Source organism: Ammospiza nelsoni, chromosome 3 (assembly GCF_027579445.1).
Source record: "Ammospiza nelsoni isolate bAmmNel1 chromosome 3, bAmmNel1.pri, whole genome shotgun sequence".
In the NCBI taxonomy this organism is placed as follows: Eukaryota; Metazoa; Chordata; class Aves; order Passeriformes; family Passerellidae; genus Ammospiza; species Ammospiza nelsoni.
This window is the reverse complement of record NC_080635.1, coordinates 35,952,888-35,972,924: the sequence shown is the minus strand read 5'-3', so window position 1 is coordinate 35,972,924 and position 20,037 is coordinate 35,952,888. Positions and strand designations below refer to the sequence as shown.

Sequence of the window (20,037 nt, the reverse complement as noted above, 5' to 3'; positions counted from 1 at the left end):
TTTTCTGCTTCACTAACTTACATAGTTGAAAATATGACACTTACACAGTATCACTGATGCCAGACCTTTACCCACACTAGATAAGAATTCTGCTTCTCTTTCCTTAACAGTTGGAAATTAGATAAGCAGAAAGATGGAGAAACCAAACTGGAGAGCACAGACAGGCAACACTCCTGCTCATACAGCGCACTGCAAAATTCAGGTTAAGCTGTGGATATGCAAGTGCAATGAAATGGTATGCAGAAAACAATCAAATGGCTGACAATCCATTTTAATTCCTCTTTAGGAAAAAATGAGCCTGGAATGTACTTCATTGCTTGCAGCTCCATTAAAATGTACTGCACACCTTTTTCATTAGAATCATTACAATCAAGGGATTGATTTCTCAGCCAGCTTCCCAGCCAGGACCTGTTCCCACCACCCCTGCAGGTCATGGACAGCACAGTGAGCATCAGCAGCAGCACTTCATCAACAGAAACAATGCTCAGGAAAAAGAGAAGCTGATTTAAAATGGGAAGGAGCATTGCTCCATGCAGCTTACCTGTTTAAGAGAACAGAGATATCAGGTGGCTGGATGATGGAAGAAACAAAACAGCATTTTTGATGGGACAAGGTTGTGATTAAAATGATCAAACTAAAATTTGGGAAAAATCAGTTGAGTGAAGGAAGTAAAAGTTTTTAACTGTCTTCCCAGGGCATGCATCCTTCTCCAATTCAGCCTTAGAACAAGGAGAAAACCAGAGAACAGAAATCTAAAGAAGGTCCTTGCCTACTGGGTTAGCAAGCAACAGCTGTTTTGTAATGAAAGCAGACAGTACTTGTTTCCTACCCCACACATTAAACTCCAAGTAGAAACACTACTAATCTCAGATTTAAGGCTTAAGACACATGAAGCTATCTGACCTTGGAGGTGGGCCAGAAATCTACAGCTCACACACAACTCCCTGCTGCCATCAGCTCAAACATTACCTTTTTAAAAATAAGTAATTGTAAGATCCACATTCTTAATATTAAAGGCAGACAGTGAACACCCAACATTGTTATTTTTTCCTAATGTTCTGGGATTTTCTTAATGTGTGCTTTCAAAGCAAAATGTTAACAGATTCAGAAAGATGCACAGGGCTCATACTCCAAATCAGGTAACACCTTGCTCTCATGTGTCTAAATACATTTATTCAGGCTGCTCATCACAAGGCATAATGGCCTTGGACGTGTTTAATGCCCCAAAACATGACTCCAAGAGATTTGCTGGTACCCTTGATGGTTCATTTCTCCTAGATTTTTTAATTTGTCATCATTGCAAAATAAGTTAATAAGTCTCAAATTCTGAATAACTTCTCACCAAATCATTCAGAGGAGATTCTTGCAAACTTAATTTTTTAAATCTTGGGTTCTAGCATTTGAACTCACTACTGTGTTTTAACAGTCCAGTATTTTTTTGATCCTTGAAATAATACCATATCTCGATTCCTGGAATTAAATAATTTGCAATAATAGATCACAATAATTTGTTTCGGTTGTATTTGTTTAGTGTGGGAGAGGGAAGGGAAAAAATAAGACAGGATTCAAGTGTTTTCAAATGTTCTCTGACCACTGGAACCTAAGTATGCTGAAACTTTGATCTAGCACGAACTGAAAGCACTTCTACTAACTGTAGGTTTCACAACTTAGATAATTTCATTACCTTTTGATAAAAAAACCAACAAAAAACACCAAGGCAAATGTGACGCTTTTAAGCTTAACAATTAAAAAGTTCCTCAAAACACCATTCAGTATCACTGCCTTCCAGATGATACCCTCAAAACTAGATGACTACAATTAAGCATACATCATACAAAGGCTAACATGACAAACAAATAGGAAGGCAGATTATTTTTAATAAGACATAATTTAGATGACACAAGTACCTCATTTAAATATTGATTCCACAATTCTATTGTGTCAGTTTTCATCCATTTGTACCATAAGTATGATTGTACTCCATATGTCACTCACCCAAGCACCAAAACAACTTTTATGGACTTAAACAGTTGTAGCTACATCATCTTCTAAAAGTACAAACATGTTATTGCATAGAATTTTGCAGCCTAGTCCAGAGGACCTAAATTGTGTCCTGAGAGCACTGCAGAGGCATTACTGTGGTGTGTTAATGAAGCACCAGCTCGTTTATGTTGCAACCTTTAGCAATGAAGGATGGAAGCCTATGCTTGATCCTGTGTTTGCTTCCCATGATTCTTCATAATTAGCTTATATATATATATATGCATTTAATTGAATTATCTCTCATCTATTTTCTCCAGTCTAGAAGAGGGAAATAGGAAAATAGACACATTTGCCTATCCTTCCCTCATTAGAGGAAAAGAATCCTCTCAGTGTATTAACATGTTGAGAATACTTCCATCAGCCTCTCTTTCTCTCTGTAAACCTTCCCAAGCTGGCTCGGACACCTGGCTAATGAGGGGTGACAGCACAGGCTCTGTGATACCCGTCCTAAGGTGATCACTGGGGATTAACAGCAGATAATCTGCTTCTTCACAGCGACTGTAATTCAGTGCAAATAGTGCAAGTCTGTACAATTCACTGCAGCTTTTACACATTGTATCAAACACTTTCTTCACACTTAGTGATGTGAATTCTGGAGTTAAAGAGCACCTGCAAGAATACCTTATGCTCCTCAGATTTTTCCTAAAAACTAAGTATCACAGTGAGCTTACTTGGATGGCTACTGCAAACAAGAAGGGCCCCGAGACACATGTAGATATACAAAATTCTTTTTTTTTTTAATCAGAGATGGAATGAGAAAAACTTGTAAGTGCCAACTCACTCGGCACCCAAAAGTGTTTGTTTACTGTGATAGCTCTAGGTCTAGAAGAATAATTTCTAAATTTATCTGGTGTTTTTCCTGATGAACAGTTACTCCATAAAATGCAGCTCTAAATGCACATTTACATATGCAATTCAAAATATTTTTTTAATGTCTCAGTTTGCAAGTCTTCACATTTCCATCGTCAGGGCGGGCAAGCACTTTACCTTATAGTTAGGTTAAATCTCAGTCAGTTATACTGTATACATGTATTTTCACAAACAAATGAAAAAATAATTGTAAAGTTGAAGAGTTAATCTATCTCTCAGGTAATATCCCTTTTTGTAAGTTTCACTGAAATAATTATGTCCAATATCCAACTATGTTGTACAAAGAGATTTTTAGTTGCAACTAAATGACAGTGATGAAGAAGAAAACATGAATAATCCTATTAACAGTAATACCTGTCGTAACAAACATTTTGACCTTCTAACTTCTCCCATATTTATTAATAATGCTTAAGCAAAGCTAAGAGAAAAATTTGTAAATAATGCTGATCTTAACCACCCCTTTATGTCAAAAGAGTGCCAGGATTGCCAACATACAGGCGTAGTCAAACCACGCTGATGTTTTCTGCCCTCTGTAGTTATTCAGTAACCAGCCAATGCCACACCAGTTTCTTCAATCCTCCAAAATGTTAAAGTGAACCAAGACTTGCCAGGAAAGCAGCGGCCATGGCAGACCAAATCCAAGGGAGGGGGAATAGCACTCCTACCTTCACAGACGGGGCAGCACTCCCCAGGGACCTTGACAGGGTTGAGGCAGCTCTGCCCGCAGGCGGTGGCCACGCAGTGCGGGTCCCCGTTGATGCACTGGCAGAACGTGCAGTCGTCCTCCCGCCAGCGGTCCCCGTGAGCCTGGATCTGCCCATTGGCATAGCAGCCAGCAGGGTTACTGACTGGATAAAGTGGGTCTGAAATGAGAGCAGTTGCAAGAGAATGTGTGTTATAATTAATGCTTTAATTTTTTTGGTTTTGTTCTTCAGGACAAAATAGTTCTTGGATTTGTTGATTCTTATTTTTGTACCAACATTTCTAAGTGACCCACTGGAATGACTCCTGTCAGCACTGCAACACTCTTTTGCACTATGAACAAAGATGAGGCCTCTGGCACATTTGTTGCTGGAACAGGAAGAATGCCTATAAGCTGCACCTCATCCTAGTGTTGGAGATATACTACCTTTTTGAACAGAGTCAGTGTAACAGACATCTTTTCATAAAAATCCTTTCTTTTAGGATTTGTCCCTTCTGGGAAGCTGGGGTCCCAGAAGAAAAATGTAAACAATAATTATCTGCTGATGTGAAATGCAATAGGTGCACCTGTGATTGGCTCATGTTCCATGTTTACAATTAAGGGCCAATCACACGACCAAGCTCGGGGACAGATTCTCAGAGAGCTCTCTTGTTTTTAAGATTCTAGGTTATTCTTAGCTTAGCAGCTTCTGAAACTTTTCTCTCTATTCCTATTAGTATAGTCATAATGTATTATATATCATATATTAATAAATCCAGCCTTCTGATTATGAAGCAAGATTCTCGTCTATCTCTCTCACCCTGAGGAACCCTCACAAGTCACTGCAATAGAGTCAGTTTCCAATTTCATTTCAATTAAAGTTCTTGCCCCTTGAAAGCCACAATTCCCACTTACCTGCTAGCAGTCAAATTAAGATCTGGGTATTTAAATAACAGAATTTTAGGAAGCATACTTCATGTAAGATTTCTCCTTAAGTTCCATAAAAGTCTGTATATGCTACCCCATTTCTGGAAATAACAGCATCTTTTAGTCATCAGAAATAATAGTACTCCAGAGATGTGGTAAGTTGCACTGATATTAATAGTTAAAAAGATATATACATTATGTGAATGTATACAGATTATCATGGTGGCTAAGAAAAGGTAACTGTCAGGCTCAGAAATGAAGTATCTGAGGGTGCACAGTGAGTAGGTCAGGTTTGCAAAGCACGCAACACTACAAATTACATAGTGAAGCAAATATAATATATTAAAAACAACAAATATACCTGAAAACATCATTTTTAGCAAACATCAGAAAAGCACAAGTGATTTATTTTAAATTAAATTTCTTGGAGTGTTAATATGGAAAGACTTGGGAGAAATAAGATGGCCTATCTGAAGGAAAAGAAGGCTTGAATGAAACTTGGATTATTTCTTTAGAGTCTCATCAGTCCCCTTTGGAAGGAAGATAATGCATTTTGAATGTAGATAAAACCTGTGGCAGTGCCAGTAGCTGTTGTCTTATTCAAAGCCACTTTATGACACTCCAAAAATTTGGGGTGAAATGGCACACAATGTCATCCCCACCTGCGCTGTACTGATATTCAGAATTTTAGTAAAATTATGATTAAGCCCAAAACCAGGTTGTTGTGAAAATAAGGCATTTAAAAATTAAAAAATTAAAACGCTACCTAAATTCTTAACTTTGCACCTTTGATGTTGTAGAATCATCTTGCATCTGTAGAAACCAACATACAGGTTTTTCACCTTGTCAAAAATCAAATCATACACAAAGAAATGAAGTGAATTTTACCATTCAACCTATGTACAGAATTCTGATTTACAGAGGAATACAGAAAAAACACAGAAAAGGCAGACCTGTGCTACTTGCAATAGTCTTCTATGCAGCTCAAAGCACAAAGTTCCTGGTACCCTTAAAAGGTCAGTAGCATTTAAAGCTATAAATTACATCTGCTAATGCTGATATAGCCTATAGAACTTTGAGAAAGAATTCCTCCTGGAGTTAAGCCAAGAAGGGCTTTTGCCTGTATACACAATTCACACCAAATTTAGTACTTCCCATTTTAGAATTCTTGGGAAAAGAAAGCTTTTTTTCTTTTTTTTTTTTTTATCTTTCTAGAATCAAGTAAATATTTGCAGGAAGCAACTGATCACCTTGACAACAAGCCATGAAATACTCAACAGAAGAAGAGCAGGGAAGAGCAGGTAGAAAAAAATGCCACTTCTTCAACAACTAGAAAAGCATGAATGAGTGGGCTGATATGTTCTGCCCATTTAAAATACATGACCTTGTTAATTCAAGTGTCAACTTTACCCAAGTTATTTAAAAAGAGACCAGAGCCATCTTTTTTTTTTTTTTTTGAGTGTTCAAAGGAACCAGGACAATTATAATATGTTAATGGAACCAGCTGTCTAGGCTCACTTAAAAGAATGCACTAAATCAAGAGGGATTTCTAGTAAAAATCACCATGTATCTTACTATCTAATTGTTCAGAATTCAGGAGTCAGACTTCCTTCCTTTAGTGCCATAACCCTTATCAGAACAATACACAACAGAAAGAAGCAAGCCAAATAGCACCAAGTGATTTGATTAAGGACCCTGTAAACTTGGTATTAAGCCACAGTTATTATTAGATATAAAAAAAAAGACTACACAATAATTGCATAACATTATCCATTTTAGTCTTACTAAGGACCTGTCTTAAAGAAGAAATTTCCATTGCAGACTAATACACACGAACTCATCAACCTGAAATGAAATGTTATCAGGTTTTTTTGCTAGTCTAACTGAACCGTTGCAAGAACGGAGAAATCAAAATTTTATTGTGGTATGATGATATGACAGAACAGTTTATTGATAAATAATAAGGTAGCTGAATATTTAAATCATCAAAGAGGATAAAGGACATATCTACATCTGCAAGTCCAATGTGGAAAATCAGCACCTATATCTGAGTATGACAGAGAGGACAGATAGAGCAGATATATAGATATATTTATACACTTTTATATCTATATATATATAGTCACAATGATTTCATAATGCCAAATCTTGGAATATTCACATATGAGAAAAAATAGTAATTATAGTAAATGAACCCAAGAGATTTTATATATTTTATGAAGTCAGCAGCTCATACAGCAGTTTGTTCAGGAGTGGATCTGCACTTACTTGGGGGGGTTCACCACACCAGACACAACTTCTCTAGACTTTTTTAATCTGTCATTAAATGACAGGATAGCACAGATTTTTTTTTTTTTTTCTTAGAGCATGAAGGCTCTTGTAAATGTAGGTACAATTGCACCAGGAAAGACCAAAAATCTAGGATCCTGCCTTCAAGTATAGTCAGCAATGAATGTCTAGCCAGGTCTTAAACTCAGGGCAAACATGGACTGGTACCTCTCTGGCATACTTAAATCTACATTTGCATTTCAGTTTCTCTACATGTGAACACCAAGTGTTAACCTGATACAAACTGACACTAAAATATGCAAAATATACACCAAAACATTAAAAAATTACAAATACTCTTTAAAAATTATTTCCAAACTTTCCCACCTGATATTTTATTATCCAGATTAAGGGTTTAAATCTCTGAAGCTTTCAGTAGCTTGTAACAAAACAAGCCATTTTTCACCAGATTCTGTGCTGAGTGAGAAGGTCCAGCTCTTACAGCTGCCTCTATGAGATGTATTTTTATGAGGTGCATTACATTCTAATTCTCTGCTTGGAATAAAGCATGACTATATTGGATCTTTCGGCTTATTTGCTCCTGCAAAGAACTACAGGAATAATTATGTTAAGGAGACTGCAAAGTGTTTGAAAGTCACAGTAATTGCTAGAGTCCTTTTCTCTGAGGAGAGGTGATTTCACAGGTGATTTCACTTATTGAGAAAATATTCCTAAGTCCACATTTAAACTAAGGGACTAAAAGTGTTTCACAGGCCTTTTGCCTACCTGGTGGCCATAACCTGATCCTCACTGAGGCAAGATCCAAGTGCCCAATACCACCCCTATCTTCCTCTGCTGGAATTCTGGTTGTATTCTGGCAGAAGACTGCTCCAATACTTTCTAGAACAAGCAAGAGGGTCAATGTGATAGGCTCCCACGGAGCCTTTTTTAGGAGGACTGCAGGCCTAGCAAAGCTCTCAGCAGAGCAAAGGAGGATGAGAAAAACATTGACATCGGATTGCTGCTCTATTGCTTCGCTGTAATTGTAGAGGAAAGAAGTTGTGTGTATCACTCTAGCTAAACAGAGTAAGAAAGAGGTTGCAAAGCAATCAAAATGTGTCTCAGGGTCACAACTGCATCTCTGGAGATACTTATCTAAATGTCTGTACTGAAATTAAAACCAGCTTTTTATGTCATTTGTCAAGAAGGCCCCCCAAAAAGCACTGCACACTTGACCACGTCTAAGAAGTAGTGTCAAGGTCAGAGAAGCACTGCAAAGAACATGACAATACATTCAGGCACAAATGTAGAAATAAACTGAGTTATGGAGGAATCAGCAAACTCCAGAAGAATAAAAGCTCAATGAGCTTATTGCTCATTTCCATTGAACAGGCAAATAGAAAAAAAGCAGCAGAATTAAAAGCAGAGAGGATTAACAAGAGACTGTACCTTCACAGACTGGGCAGCACTCTCCTTCTGGCACATAGTACCTGTCACAGTGTAGCTCACCACACTGGGCAGAGAAACAAATGGAGACTCCCCCTTGGCACCGACAAAATCGACAAGCATCCATCCGAAACATGTCTCCATCATAATACTCCATGCTGTTAAATATGCAGGTTGGCTTCACTTCTGAAAGAAGAAAAAGAAAAAAAGTGTTTTACAGATATTGTTAAACAGGAAATAGTTAAGCTTATGGTGCTACTGACAAAAACAGATATAAAAGAGACAGCTGATTTTTCTTTCATTTTGTAAACTCAAATACAATTCCATTTTAAGAACATGGTATATTTTATTTTCTGTTCAACAATGGATGAAAATGAAATGCTGTTCAAAATAACCTTCAGAGCATCTGTCTACAATTATAAATCTCAGCTAAGAAAATATTAAATCCTGGAAAAAGGCTGCAATGCTGGTACTTCTTTGTAGGTGCTAAATATTTTTCATCCTCAATGAACCTGAAGCTACTTCAAATTTTAGCACATGAAAAAATATGCCCTTCTGTTTTAAGAAGTCAGTTTCTGATGTTTCTTAAGTGTAATCTTCCTCTCTGCAGCACTTGGTACTCAGGTGGGTAAATTGCACTAAAGCTGTCCAATTGATAGTTTAAAAAACCAACCAATCAAAACCCAAACATTTTGTGACTGCATGAACTGTTAGGCAGAACTGAACACTTATTTTTTCAGGCAACCTGGAGCTGTAATAGCCAGCTCACAACCAAACTCCTCACAAAAAAAACCCCCAACCCTCAATTGTAATAATAGTTACATGATCACTTTAGCATTTCAAAAACATAAGGTCAGTAGTTCTTGTATGCCTCCATCTACAGCAGAGCCTTGACAAAAAATTAAAGCCAAACTTTGTGGGAAACTAAGAGTTTCTCAAAATTTTTAAGTGTTTTGGGTAGAACATTGCTCATTTACTTTGTTAACATTCAAAAAAAGGAAAAAAGATGCTAATTAAACCAATGAAACAGTCTGCAGATGTAATCAGCTTTTTCTCATCATTATTACTATTTTATACCAAAGACATTTGATTCCAGATTATGGAAAAATCTACACAGCATGTATACATCACAAGGTCTTCACAGAGGTTTTGACCTTGCCGTTACCCCACATTTATGAACCCTCCTCCATCACCTATTTTACAGATACTGTTAAACAGGAAATAGTTTATGTTGCTATTAACAAAAACAGATGTAAAAGACACAGTTGATTTTTCTTTCATTTTGCCCGTTTCATTTCATTTTCAAAGCCCACTCACTTCAACCAGCCAACTGATCCCCCCACTTCCACAACACTGTGCAGCTCCATGGCTTAGAGCTGAATCACTGTGACTCAAGACACTGTAGGAAAAACACTCCAAATTTATGTTCAACTACAGTACTCCACATTAGTCATTAGGAAATCATGACTTCACACTATCATCATTATATCACTCAATTACTTAAGCCCCATCCCTCCTCGCCACTTCAGAATAAAATTTTGGCCTCCTATGACACTAGCCCAAAATTTGTGAAAGCAGCCACCCAAAGTACAGCAGTATTTAGTCCACCAGGCTGTTCCTTTCAGAAGCTGTAAATCTAGCAGTCTGAAAAAACATAGGTTCTGCAAACAGGAAGCTATTTATTTCAGCAATAACATCAAATACTGTAGGTAAACCCACCATGTTTCATTGCATTTGAAGCAAACAGCAAAGAAAAGGGACAATTGTCCATGTTTCTGATTTCTGTAGAACAGATGGTAAAGACTATTTACTTATATATGTAATGCCTAGCTACCTAGAGTTGAAAACTGTGACCACTTTATGGTCAGGTGATTTTTCTTTTGCTTAGTGATCAATCTCACATGGGAGATGAAATATATTTAAGTGAAAAATCAGCATTTTCAGATTCCTTTCAATCCACCACAGTTTCCCGAACTTCTGGGAGCTAAAAACTGAGTTTTTCTTGACAATGACACAGTTTTTCTTTAAAACTCTAAAGCATTTCAAGGACTTCTTTCAACATATATTGTGCTCCAGCCTTGAGTTATTTGAAATGATTGTGAAGCATTAGAGCTGAAACTTGGAAGTATCCAGAGCAATGTTTGATTTTTACATGCCTGTTCTGTCTTCAAGGCATAATGTAGAAAGCAGCATAAAAAATAAAAGCAAGAGGAGGAAATACCACTGTGTCCAGGAAAACAGCTATGACCTCATTAGAAAGCAATTCACATAAACAAACACTTGAGAAATATTTCAAGTTTATGCAGCTCAAGCTGTTAGTTTAAAAACCTTCTCAAAATGGAAAAGTGCCAACACAACTCAAAAGGCCTTTAATCCATTTGCTTCTGGCTTCACTGTTTTGACTGCAGCTTTCCAGATTTTTACTGATTCCCCCATACCTGAAGAGTAGAGATGAATTCCTGCCTCATCAGAAGTAGAAACATAATCTCCCATTAATTATTGTTATTTTTAAATGTCCAAACAAGACTATGCAAGTAATTGCAAATCCTGTAGGGAAACAGCATGTTTTATTCCTACAATGCAAACCACTGTAGAATTTCACTACGTGTGTATTTTTAACATCCTCTCTTATGGTAAGTGTATATATCCAGATTAACTATAGACCTAAGCCCATGCATCCAGCTACAAGACAAGGATTACTTTTGTTTGAACCATCTGTAAGACTCCAGTCTTGAGACTGAGTCAAGGCAAAACAAGCACTAAAATGAAGAACTCTAGCTTTAGATACTCCAGGTGGAAGCCTGAGTGAGTAACACACAGTGAAATAATAATAATGTGTTTCTTCCACCACAATATGCTGAGAGATCTTCCAGTTCCCATTTTTTTCTTGTTGTTTTTTTTAAAGTGCCAATTTTATTGCCTTATTGATGTAAGTATGACAGGCACCAGGGGATAAAAGAACATAAAGGTAACATTAAATAAATGCATCTTTTCCTTAATTCATTAATTCATTGTTCTGCCAAAAAAGAGAAAACTGCTGGTAGGACTCCTCAAGCTTCAGTGTGTCACAAAGGAATTCAAACTGCCAAAACCTCATAGCACAAAGCAGTTAAATATATCTGAGACTCCAAATCCTGTTTGTGATGCAGACTATCACAACAAAGCAATGGGCATGAGACACAGGCCATGGCTTAGTGAGCATGAATTCAATGTCTGCTAGCTCTCAGATAACCCAGTAATACCAGATCGATCCAGCCCAAGCACTGACACACAGCTGCCCATCTGAGAAAGAAGCCAGGACAGAGGGGATGTTCTCCAGAAAGATGCAGGGTTTTTTCTGGCAGTGGAAGAACAAATGACATCTCTGCTTCTATATATATATATATAAGTCAAGCATGACTACAATTGACTTGATTTGCCATTAAAGTTCCTGCCACAGAGTTAAAAGAAAAATAGTTCTGACACAAATTTAGCTCTGCATGGCCACAGCCTTTTTGTTCTGGGAGTGAGAGCCCAAAAAGGTGGCACAAAACCCCACAGCCTCACACTATATAAACAGTGATAATTTCTCAAACCTTTATCACCAATCTGAACAGCAAAGGGACACAATCTGTTTTATTAAATTATTTTTCAATGGCACTTTACCTCCTGCATGTAAATCTAATGAAATACATATTAGTTCTATGGGCTGAACTACTCAAAAGTAAAAATTCTGTTACTGAGATTTCTGTAGTTTCCTAATACTTATGGTTTTCTTTAATTCAAGTCCTGGAACAGCTCAGAAACACATGCAAGTCTGGCAAACCATCCCTTGCAAGGCAGCAGTTCTGCACGGTCACACCAAGCACATGAGGTGCCTCAGGGCATCAGCCTCTGTTGGCAAGTTTGGGCATTTTCTTCTGTAGTATCAGAAATTCCAGCTCTCCCAAACCGGAAGCCAGATTCAAAACAATTTTTTGTTGTTCCAAGGATTAAAAGAGTCATGATTCCAGGACTTCAAATGTTCCTTCAGCATAAAGAAGTATTTGTACCAGAGCCCTGGAAAGAACTTGGGTAAGTGCTGTGAACTTTCTATTAAATGAAAGGGAAGGAAACAGAAAACTTTGAATCCTGTGTCTGTATAAACAAAATACAGAAAAGATTTCCATTTTTCCAAAGCTGAGCTGATAGAGTTTAAAAAAGATAAGGTTACGTGTCATAGGAATTGGTCCATAATAATGTTATAATGCCACTGTATGCTGTTGCTGCCTTGCCAGCATATAAAAACAAGCTAGGTAGAAAAAACTTTGGATTCTTACCCTTCAGGTTGTGCTGCTTGTTTTTCCTAAGCAGCATATTCCTTACTACTGCAGTATATTATATTGCAGCATATTCCCTATTAACACAATTACAGAACTGTTCTGAAAGTCCTTTGGTTGTGCATATTCTAAAAAGGTCATCCAGAAACAGAGAAAACAGAATTAAAACTGAAACTATTATTTGTAAATGAATGCATTTATTTATACAATTACTTAAAAATATTTTCTCAGCTTAAAGGAATGAAATACTATTTTGTGGCAACTACAGTCTGTAAAAGAAATTAAAAGATACTTGGGATGCTGAGAAAACACAAATTCAGCTCTCCCTGATACATCCCTGCCTTAATATTTTCTTTAAAACCTCCAGCAATGGAATGCGACCTACCTATTAAACAACTCCACAGTTTGATCGACTGTAACACAGCAAAAATCATGGAAGGGGTAATTCAGGTTAGACAGAAACAACAAACAAATGGAAAGGAAGCGTCCTCTAAGTTTCATTACATTTCTCATCTTTGAGGTCTCATGTTCTACATTTTTTTTTCTATCCTCCAGTATACAAATTTCTTGCTAAGAGGAGTCATCCTCAGGACACCTTAGGGTGTCCCTGCCTACATCCTCTCTTACAAATAAAATGTATGCCTTTCTTTCAATTTTAATTTTTCTCCATCAAGTCATGTGTTTTAGTGTTTGATTGGTTCTGTGATTTTCTACAAGGCTATCCCTCTTCTTTCTCTTAACTCCTTCTAGAAAATTAAGTGCTGCATTTTAACATCCTGCAGTGCTACTACTGGAAAATACCAGGAGAACAGAGGAGGAGCTGGGGCCACAGAGGGTGGTGGCTATGCTCTAAAACAGTGACAGATTTTCTTGATGAATTTGCCAAACAATCCTTGGAAGCAAGACATGTTCTTCATAACAGAGGAATGTGTTTAAATCCCAGTGGTCTCTGTCAGTCCACCACAGGAGAAAATAGATGTTGTGATCAGGTTAGCCATAGGCATGTCAATAGGGCACAGACATCTGAAACAGCACCACTATTAGGCACTGGCACAGCCCATCAAGCATTGCCAGGACACTTGTGAGAAGCCTCTAGTGCATGAGAGAAGTTAAAATTGCAGGGGGAGATTAAAAAAATCTCCAAACCTGTAACACAGGGCGTGGTCTGGCATTCTAACAGGTCTAGCCATGTCTTCCATGTTTTGAGAAAAATACTGAATTCTAACCTTGTCCTTTAAAGTATTGGCAACTTCATCCAAGTTTAAAACTCCAGCAGTATTTGAGCCAGAACATTATTGAAGATATTAGTCTACCAAGACAATTCACTTTGGCAAAAAAACATTACTATTTCACCAAAGTAAACACTAGAAGTATATACTTAATTTTTTTATTATTTTTTTACTTTAAACCCAGAACTGCACCATTTGACATCTAATATTTTTTGTATATGCCATATCATTTCACAGAATCTATACAGCATCTTGTGTTTCATTAACCAACAATAAATAAATGAAATAGACTTTCTCCTTTTTATTTTAAAAAATAAATTTGTTTTTAAAAACTCAGACTTTACTTCCCATTGAAAAGCCTCCTGCTCCTAGTGAACCACTCAAGGGTTTTGAGTCTGGTTTCACACCCAGGTGTGGTCCTGACATTCTCTACCCTGTCTCTTTTATCTATTTATCTACAGACTACTTTTCACCAGGAATTTTGGGTTGCCTGGCCTTCCGTTTTCTGTGTTTTCCCTTTCCCTCTTGTTTTAAAGATAACTGGTAATGACTTGCACTGTTTCACACACTTTTCCCAATTTGACTAGAGCAAGTATAATACAGGTTCAGAGGATCTAAAACATTTGACTTGGTTTGGCAGACTCACCTACTTTTTCATTATACTAGACCAAATTCCCATCCAGCTGTGATTAGCCATAATTCTCAAATACCTTTCAGATGTTCTGACTGAACGAAAAACAATAAACCTCAAAATCAAACCTCAGCCCACAACAACTAAATCTCTCTACCTTTTTGGTATCAGATTGTCCTCCTTTAATGTTAACCTTACTATGTACCAAACAATTTGTTATCTTTTTCATCTCACAAGATGCATTTTGCATTTAATTTTTTAAGCAGCTGCCTATTTGAAGTCCACCATCAAAATCTGTGGTTTTGGATGGCCAAAGAAAAATATGCAGTACTGCTCAATTAGTATTAGGACTGTTTAGTTCTCTGCTCCAGACAGACTATTACCTTGCTCAAATCCTTATTTCTTTAGAGCACACACAAAGTAAATTTAATGAAAGTGCAATAAAGACTGCCAAAATTAATGCAATAAAATGGTAGATGGTGTTTCTGAGGTACTCCACTTGGACTTCATTCCTCCCTCTAGGGTGAATATTTTCCTTGCTGACCCTATATTCCCCATCAATTCCTTTCAGTACTCATGGATTCTCTCCTTAGAAACATTGTTACTTCCTTTTAGAAATAATGGAATTACCTTTATCCTTTTCTGCACCATGAGATTAATAATGCAATTGCTGTGAGGAGCAAGTGCACCAACAGGTGACAAGAAGTGTGATTAAAGAGGATTTTTAATCTCTTCTCTAATGCAGTACCACTGTATAGAGATGCAAGTGTGAAAATAGCCAGAAGGCACAGAGTAAAAAGAAATGCCTCCTTTAGTTTCTCATTTGAGGAGATAAACTTTAGTCAGTTTATCTTCTCAAATAAGAAAAAAAGAATTCACAGAAACAGTTATAAAACACTGATTATGAGTCACATCAAGTGGTCTTACTTATGTAGGAGATCACTTCTGTACCACCATGGAATCATCAATACAGCCTAAACCAGCAGAATAGAAATGGTCAAAGTCTCAAGTCCTGGGGAAGGTGTGATTTGATCTTCCCAGGATCAATGCCAGTTATTTTCATGCATCCATCATCCATCCAGTAGTCCCACTTTCAATGGATAGCGCAATGAAAGTCCACACCTCAACTCCCAGGGAAAATGGATTGGGACTCCACAGCCATCCTTGGCAGAGCTGGACTCTAAAATCACAGCTCACACACGGCCGTTGCAGAAAGCAGCGTGGTCCCCTTGACCTTGAACCATGCTGACACATTGATGAGGACCACTCACACACGTAATGCATCGTATTTCACAAACCAATCAACAATATTTTTTGAAGTAGCAGTTGTTTTCAAGGAAACTTACTGAGAAGTGAAAGCTCTGACTGACAGAAGGCAGCAGCTGCAGGATGCCTGGTAATTGCTCTCTCAAATTTCTAAGGCCCAGCTCACAGTCAGTATGTGCTTTAAGTGCAACTTACATTCAAGAGATCTATGCATCAATACCTAATTAGAGAACAGGCAAGTTTGGATACTCACTCTTGTTTCCAAGCGCTTGAACTCTTGCTGCACATGCAGCTTTTAATCTCTTTAGACTCACTTGTTGATGCTTGTAATTGAATGCAGAATCAATTTTCTTTCCTTACAAGCTCCCCATGAGTAAAAGCAGAACACCAGGATTACCAGACAGAAGTCCTGGTAAATAATATATTTTGTATGGATCAGAAGAAACTAGCTTCTGTAAAATACAGGAGTTTTTGGAAGACTACATATCTTGGGAATCTCTCACTCAATTGTCCCCAAATAAGTATCACATACTATCTAGTATTCTCTAGATGAAAAGCAGTTTTCAGGTAAGTGCAAGTGGGGAAACGTCATGGCGTAGTCTGCCTTTAAACAAAAGCAATACTGACTCTCACTTCCCCTGAAACAGGGCAGTAGAACCACAGAACAGACAAAACCTCTTTGTTCAGTTTCATACAGTAAGATGAAATTATTTGCTATAGAGTTCCCATGTTGCCTTATTTCCTTTATATCGACTTCACACTTCTCTGAAATGAGTACATTTGACTATGGATGTAGTCTTCTCTTCCCTGAAAACTTTACTACTGAACAGCACTGTGCAAATCTCTGATTCCCATATGCAATAAGCAGTGATGTATTCAGTTGGCATTCAGTTATACCTCTAGTGACACTATTTTATGGCAGCCAGAGATTTGAATTTAGAAATTCATACTTCTGTCTGCTTCAGGCTAGAATTGTGTTACATGCACGAAGTAGGGCTTGCACTGATGGTCATCAAGAACATAAAATTAGGAGAAACAGCCAGCCAGCCATCTAAGCACAGATGACTGACAAAATCATATCACTACTGCATTTTAAATCACTGCCAATAGTTCCATAGAGTTGCAAGGTTTGAGTTAAAAATTAAACAGTAAAGACCTATCTCCTGACAAGGAAAAAGGAGCATAAAGAAATAACATGTTTCAGCCATCATTGTTGTCTGAGCTGTCATTTTGACATCCAAGGACCAGGCAGGGTATGCTCAGGGATGGCTCAAATACTCACCCTAGATAAATCATGACAAAGGAACTTGATCGTGTCAAAAGAAAACTTTGGACTCCTTCCTACCACCATTTAACAACACAGAATGATTTTCATTACAAACATGCTTCCCTTCAAAATGAAGGAATCAATGCATGCCTTAAAATTGACCTTCTCAATTGACTGACCTTTGGAACAAGAATCACATTCTAATGACAGCAAGCATTAACTGTATTAGTGAAAACTTTTAAATATAGCAGCACTCTAAAAAGCACAACTTTATGTCTCTAGTTGTGTACCAGTTTTATGTGAATTACTCTGATATCTGCATACATTCATGATGTTTAAAATATCACACAGAACTATTGTAATCTATCTGCAATATAATTTTTTTTCTTCTCACCAATAAGAAAGTTGTTCTCAGGACTTTATAAATTTTTTTTTGTATTAAAAAATCCCCAAAAAAGTTTGACCTATGCAAAGACTGGACAGTTACAGACAATAGCTACTTAACAAAAAGCTCCAATTAAATGAAAGGATCATTTCCCAAGCAGGAATAAATGTTATTTTGGTGATTTTTAATGTCTATATAATTATAGAATAAACTATGAGAAGCAGCAGATTGCATATGATGTAAAACATACGGACACACCCAATATAAGTCTGAAGCAGGAAAATAAAGACCAGAGTATTGACTTACTGTTGTATTTATGATCAAATAACACCACCATTACAATCTGCAAAAGAAGTAATTACTGCAGAAGCTTATTTTGCCACAGATTAATATGCTTTTCTTAGAAAGACCAACCAAAAGCTAGTCTGAGACAGTGTGTATCAGGAACAAAGATAACCACACAAAATCTATATATATATATATTGTAGACCTCCTACATCAGTTTTACATTAAATCCAGGAAAAACACATGCAAAAGAATAACTGATCTGTCCCCAAACTGTTGACAAACAACAAAGAGAACATACTGTAGAGTCTCTCCATGACGTATTTTGCATCCATTATTAACTATCCCCTCAACATTGGCCACTGTTATTCTACAGCTACAGCAGATCTCACACAGGAAAGCCAGCCTACCCATACTGTCAACATGCAATTCCGCATCTATCACATTAGCACAAAATTGCAATAAATACTGCAGAAGTCCAGCCTGTTTTAACACTCTGACCATAATTAGGGTTACCGAAATATAAAAATTGAATTTTTTTGCAGTCTACATACAGTAATTTGTAATGGATACCCTTATTTTAAGGTAATGATGATCAGTATTCTTCCTGACTGCTCCCTCCCCACCTCTGGCCAAAGGAATTATTTAATTATTTTAATAACTTAATTCAATAGATATTACAATAGCAGGAAAATTATACTAATGTGAGTATGCACATTTCTTTTTTATTCCATCCTCTTGCTTGTTTTTGGAGGTTTTCAAACACAGAAGTAACTAACAAAACTTGTTGGTAATGCTGATTATACAACTTTCCCACTTACCATCTATAAACTCATTAAATTGCATTTGATTAAAACACATGCTTTAAAAAGGCATCTAATCCCAATTGGAAAGGATGAAGATAAGGAATTCAGCATCCTCCCAGGAGTTTGTGCCAACAGCTAGCCACCCTCACTACTGAGAACAGCTTGTCCCAGATCTTACAGATTTGAATCTCCTTGCTTTGAAGGCATTGAAGGCATTTTTTTTAATGAAGCAAAGAAATTGATCTAAGCCTATCACTGCAAGATATTTTCTCCATCTGTTACTGATATCAATTGTATTTCCTCTGCACTTGTTAAGTATTTCAAAATACTGCAAAAAAAACCCAGAACTGAATATTGAATTCAACTATCAGTTTCACTGAGAACCCTCCCCCCTCCTCTTCATCTTAAACTGACAAAAGTAATGGTAGGGATTTATTGCACACATACACACACATGTACCAGTTTGTCATTGCATTAAACATGAATCTAGAAGTTCTTGTCAGAATTAGTTTTCTAGGAATTTAGAGGTTGCAGAGCGCTTATTTGTAGTAGTTGTCCCTGAAAAAAAAACTCCTAAGCATGCTAAAATACATTTGAAAAAACCCTGAATTATAAAGCAATGCAGATTATGTTCTATGAGTATTCTGTCTTCTCTGCTAATGATACGCCACAAAATACAAATGTCCCACACTCATGAGTAGTTTCACAATTGCTCACAGATTGTTATTAAAAATATTGATCATCTTCAGGTTTGTAATTATTTCTTCTTTCTAAAATGGAGTATCATTAATAACTGCACCTGGAGGTTTTCTTGGAGCACTTTAAAATCATGTCATACAGCATTAGTTTCTAAAATGTGATGGTAGCACTAAGTAACATAATAACAAATGTGATTTTCTAAAAAAAAGTAATTCACTTTTCTGACCAGTTTTCTCAGGATTATTTTCTTTTTTTAAAGAGGAACTTATTGAAGATAATTTTGATACTGACCGGGGATATATTAAAAACTATTTTTAAGGACATATATAAGACAAACCTAAAAATCTTAATTTTTTTCCAAGCCGCCTTTTCTGCTTCCCTCTGTAGCACCACCTCCCCTTCAAAAACTCCTATTTCTTCTTCCAATTTACTCTGTATTCATAGGCTATTAAAGTACAGGAAAGCCTGAGAGGTAAAAAGGAATGTTGATCCAAAAGCAGCTTGGATCTTTGGAGTGGGCTACACTGCACAACAAGGCGGTGATGCTCAGGGCAAAAGTGCTAAAGACAGTCCAAATTCACTGTTACCAATGAAAAATTAACCTAACTTCTACTTGGAAATAGGACATGAAGATGTCACCAAAAAAAGTGGGAAACCTAAACAGCTCCATCTCACACCTGCTACACTATATAGATTGCAACATTTTAGTCAGCAGTATTTAAAAATAACATGCAGGTTGAAGAGAAGCAATTAGCATAGTGGTTTGTACCTTTGAGACAGCCTATTGGAAATTGGGTCTCTATTTCTTGCTCAAACTACTAAAGTAAATCCTGAATTAAACATTGCATTGAGGTGTCTCACACAGGTAAATCAGATTCAGAAATTATACTTTATCAGAATGAAACAAATATGAAAAAAGATGAGTATTACTTCAG

The 20,037-nt window shown here is 36.9% G+C and overlaps 1 protein-coding gene across 1 annotated transcript in view; it reads right to left on the bottom strand.

Annotated features, from left to right (window-relative positions):
* CRIM1 (cysteine rich transmembrane BMP regulator 1) overlaps window positions 1-20,037 on the bottom strand; it is a 170,222-nt gene that overhangs the window by 48,052 nt on the left and 102,133 nt on the right. Inside the window, exons 6-7 of the mRNA XM_059469584.1 lie at window positions 8,240-8,422; window positions 3,579-3,776 (exon numbers count right to left, since the gene is read on the bottom strand). Coding sequence (XP_059325567.1) covers window positions 3,579-3,776; window positions 8,240-8,422 — 381 coding nt within the window. The remainder of the gene's footprint in view (window positions 1-3,578; window positions 3,777-8,239; window positions 8,423-20,037) is intronic.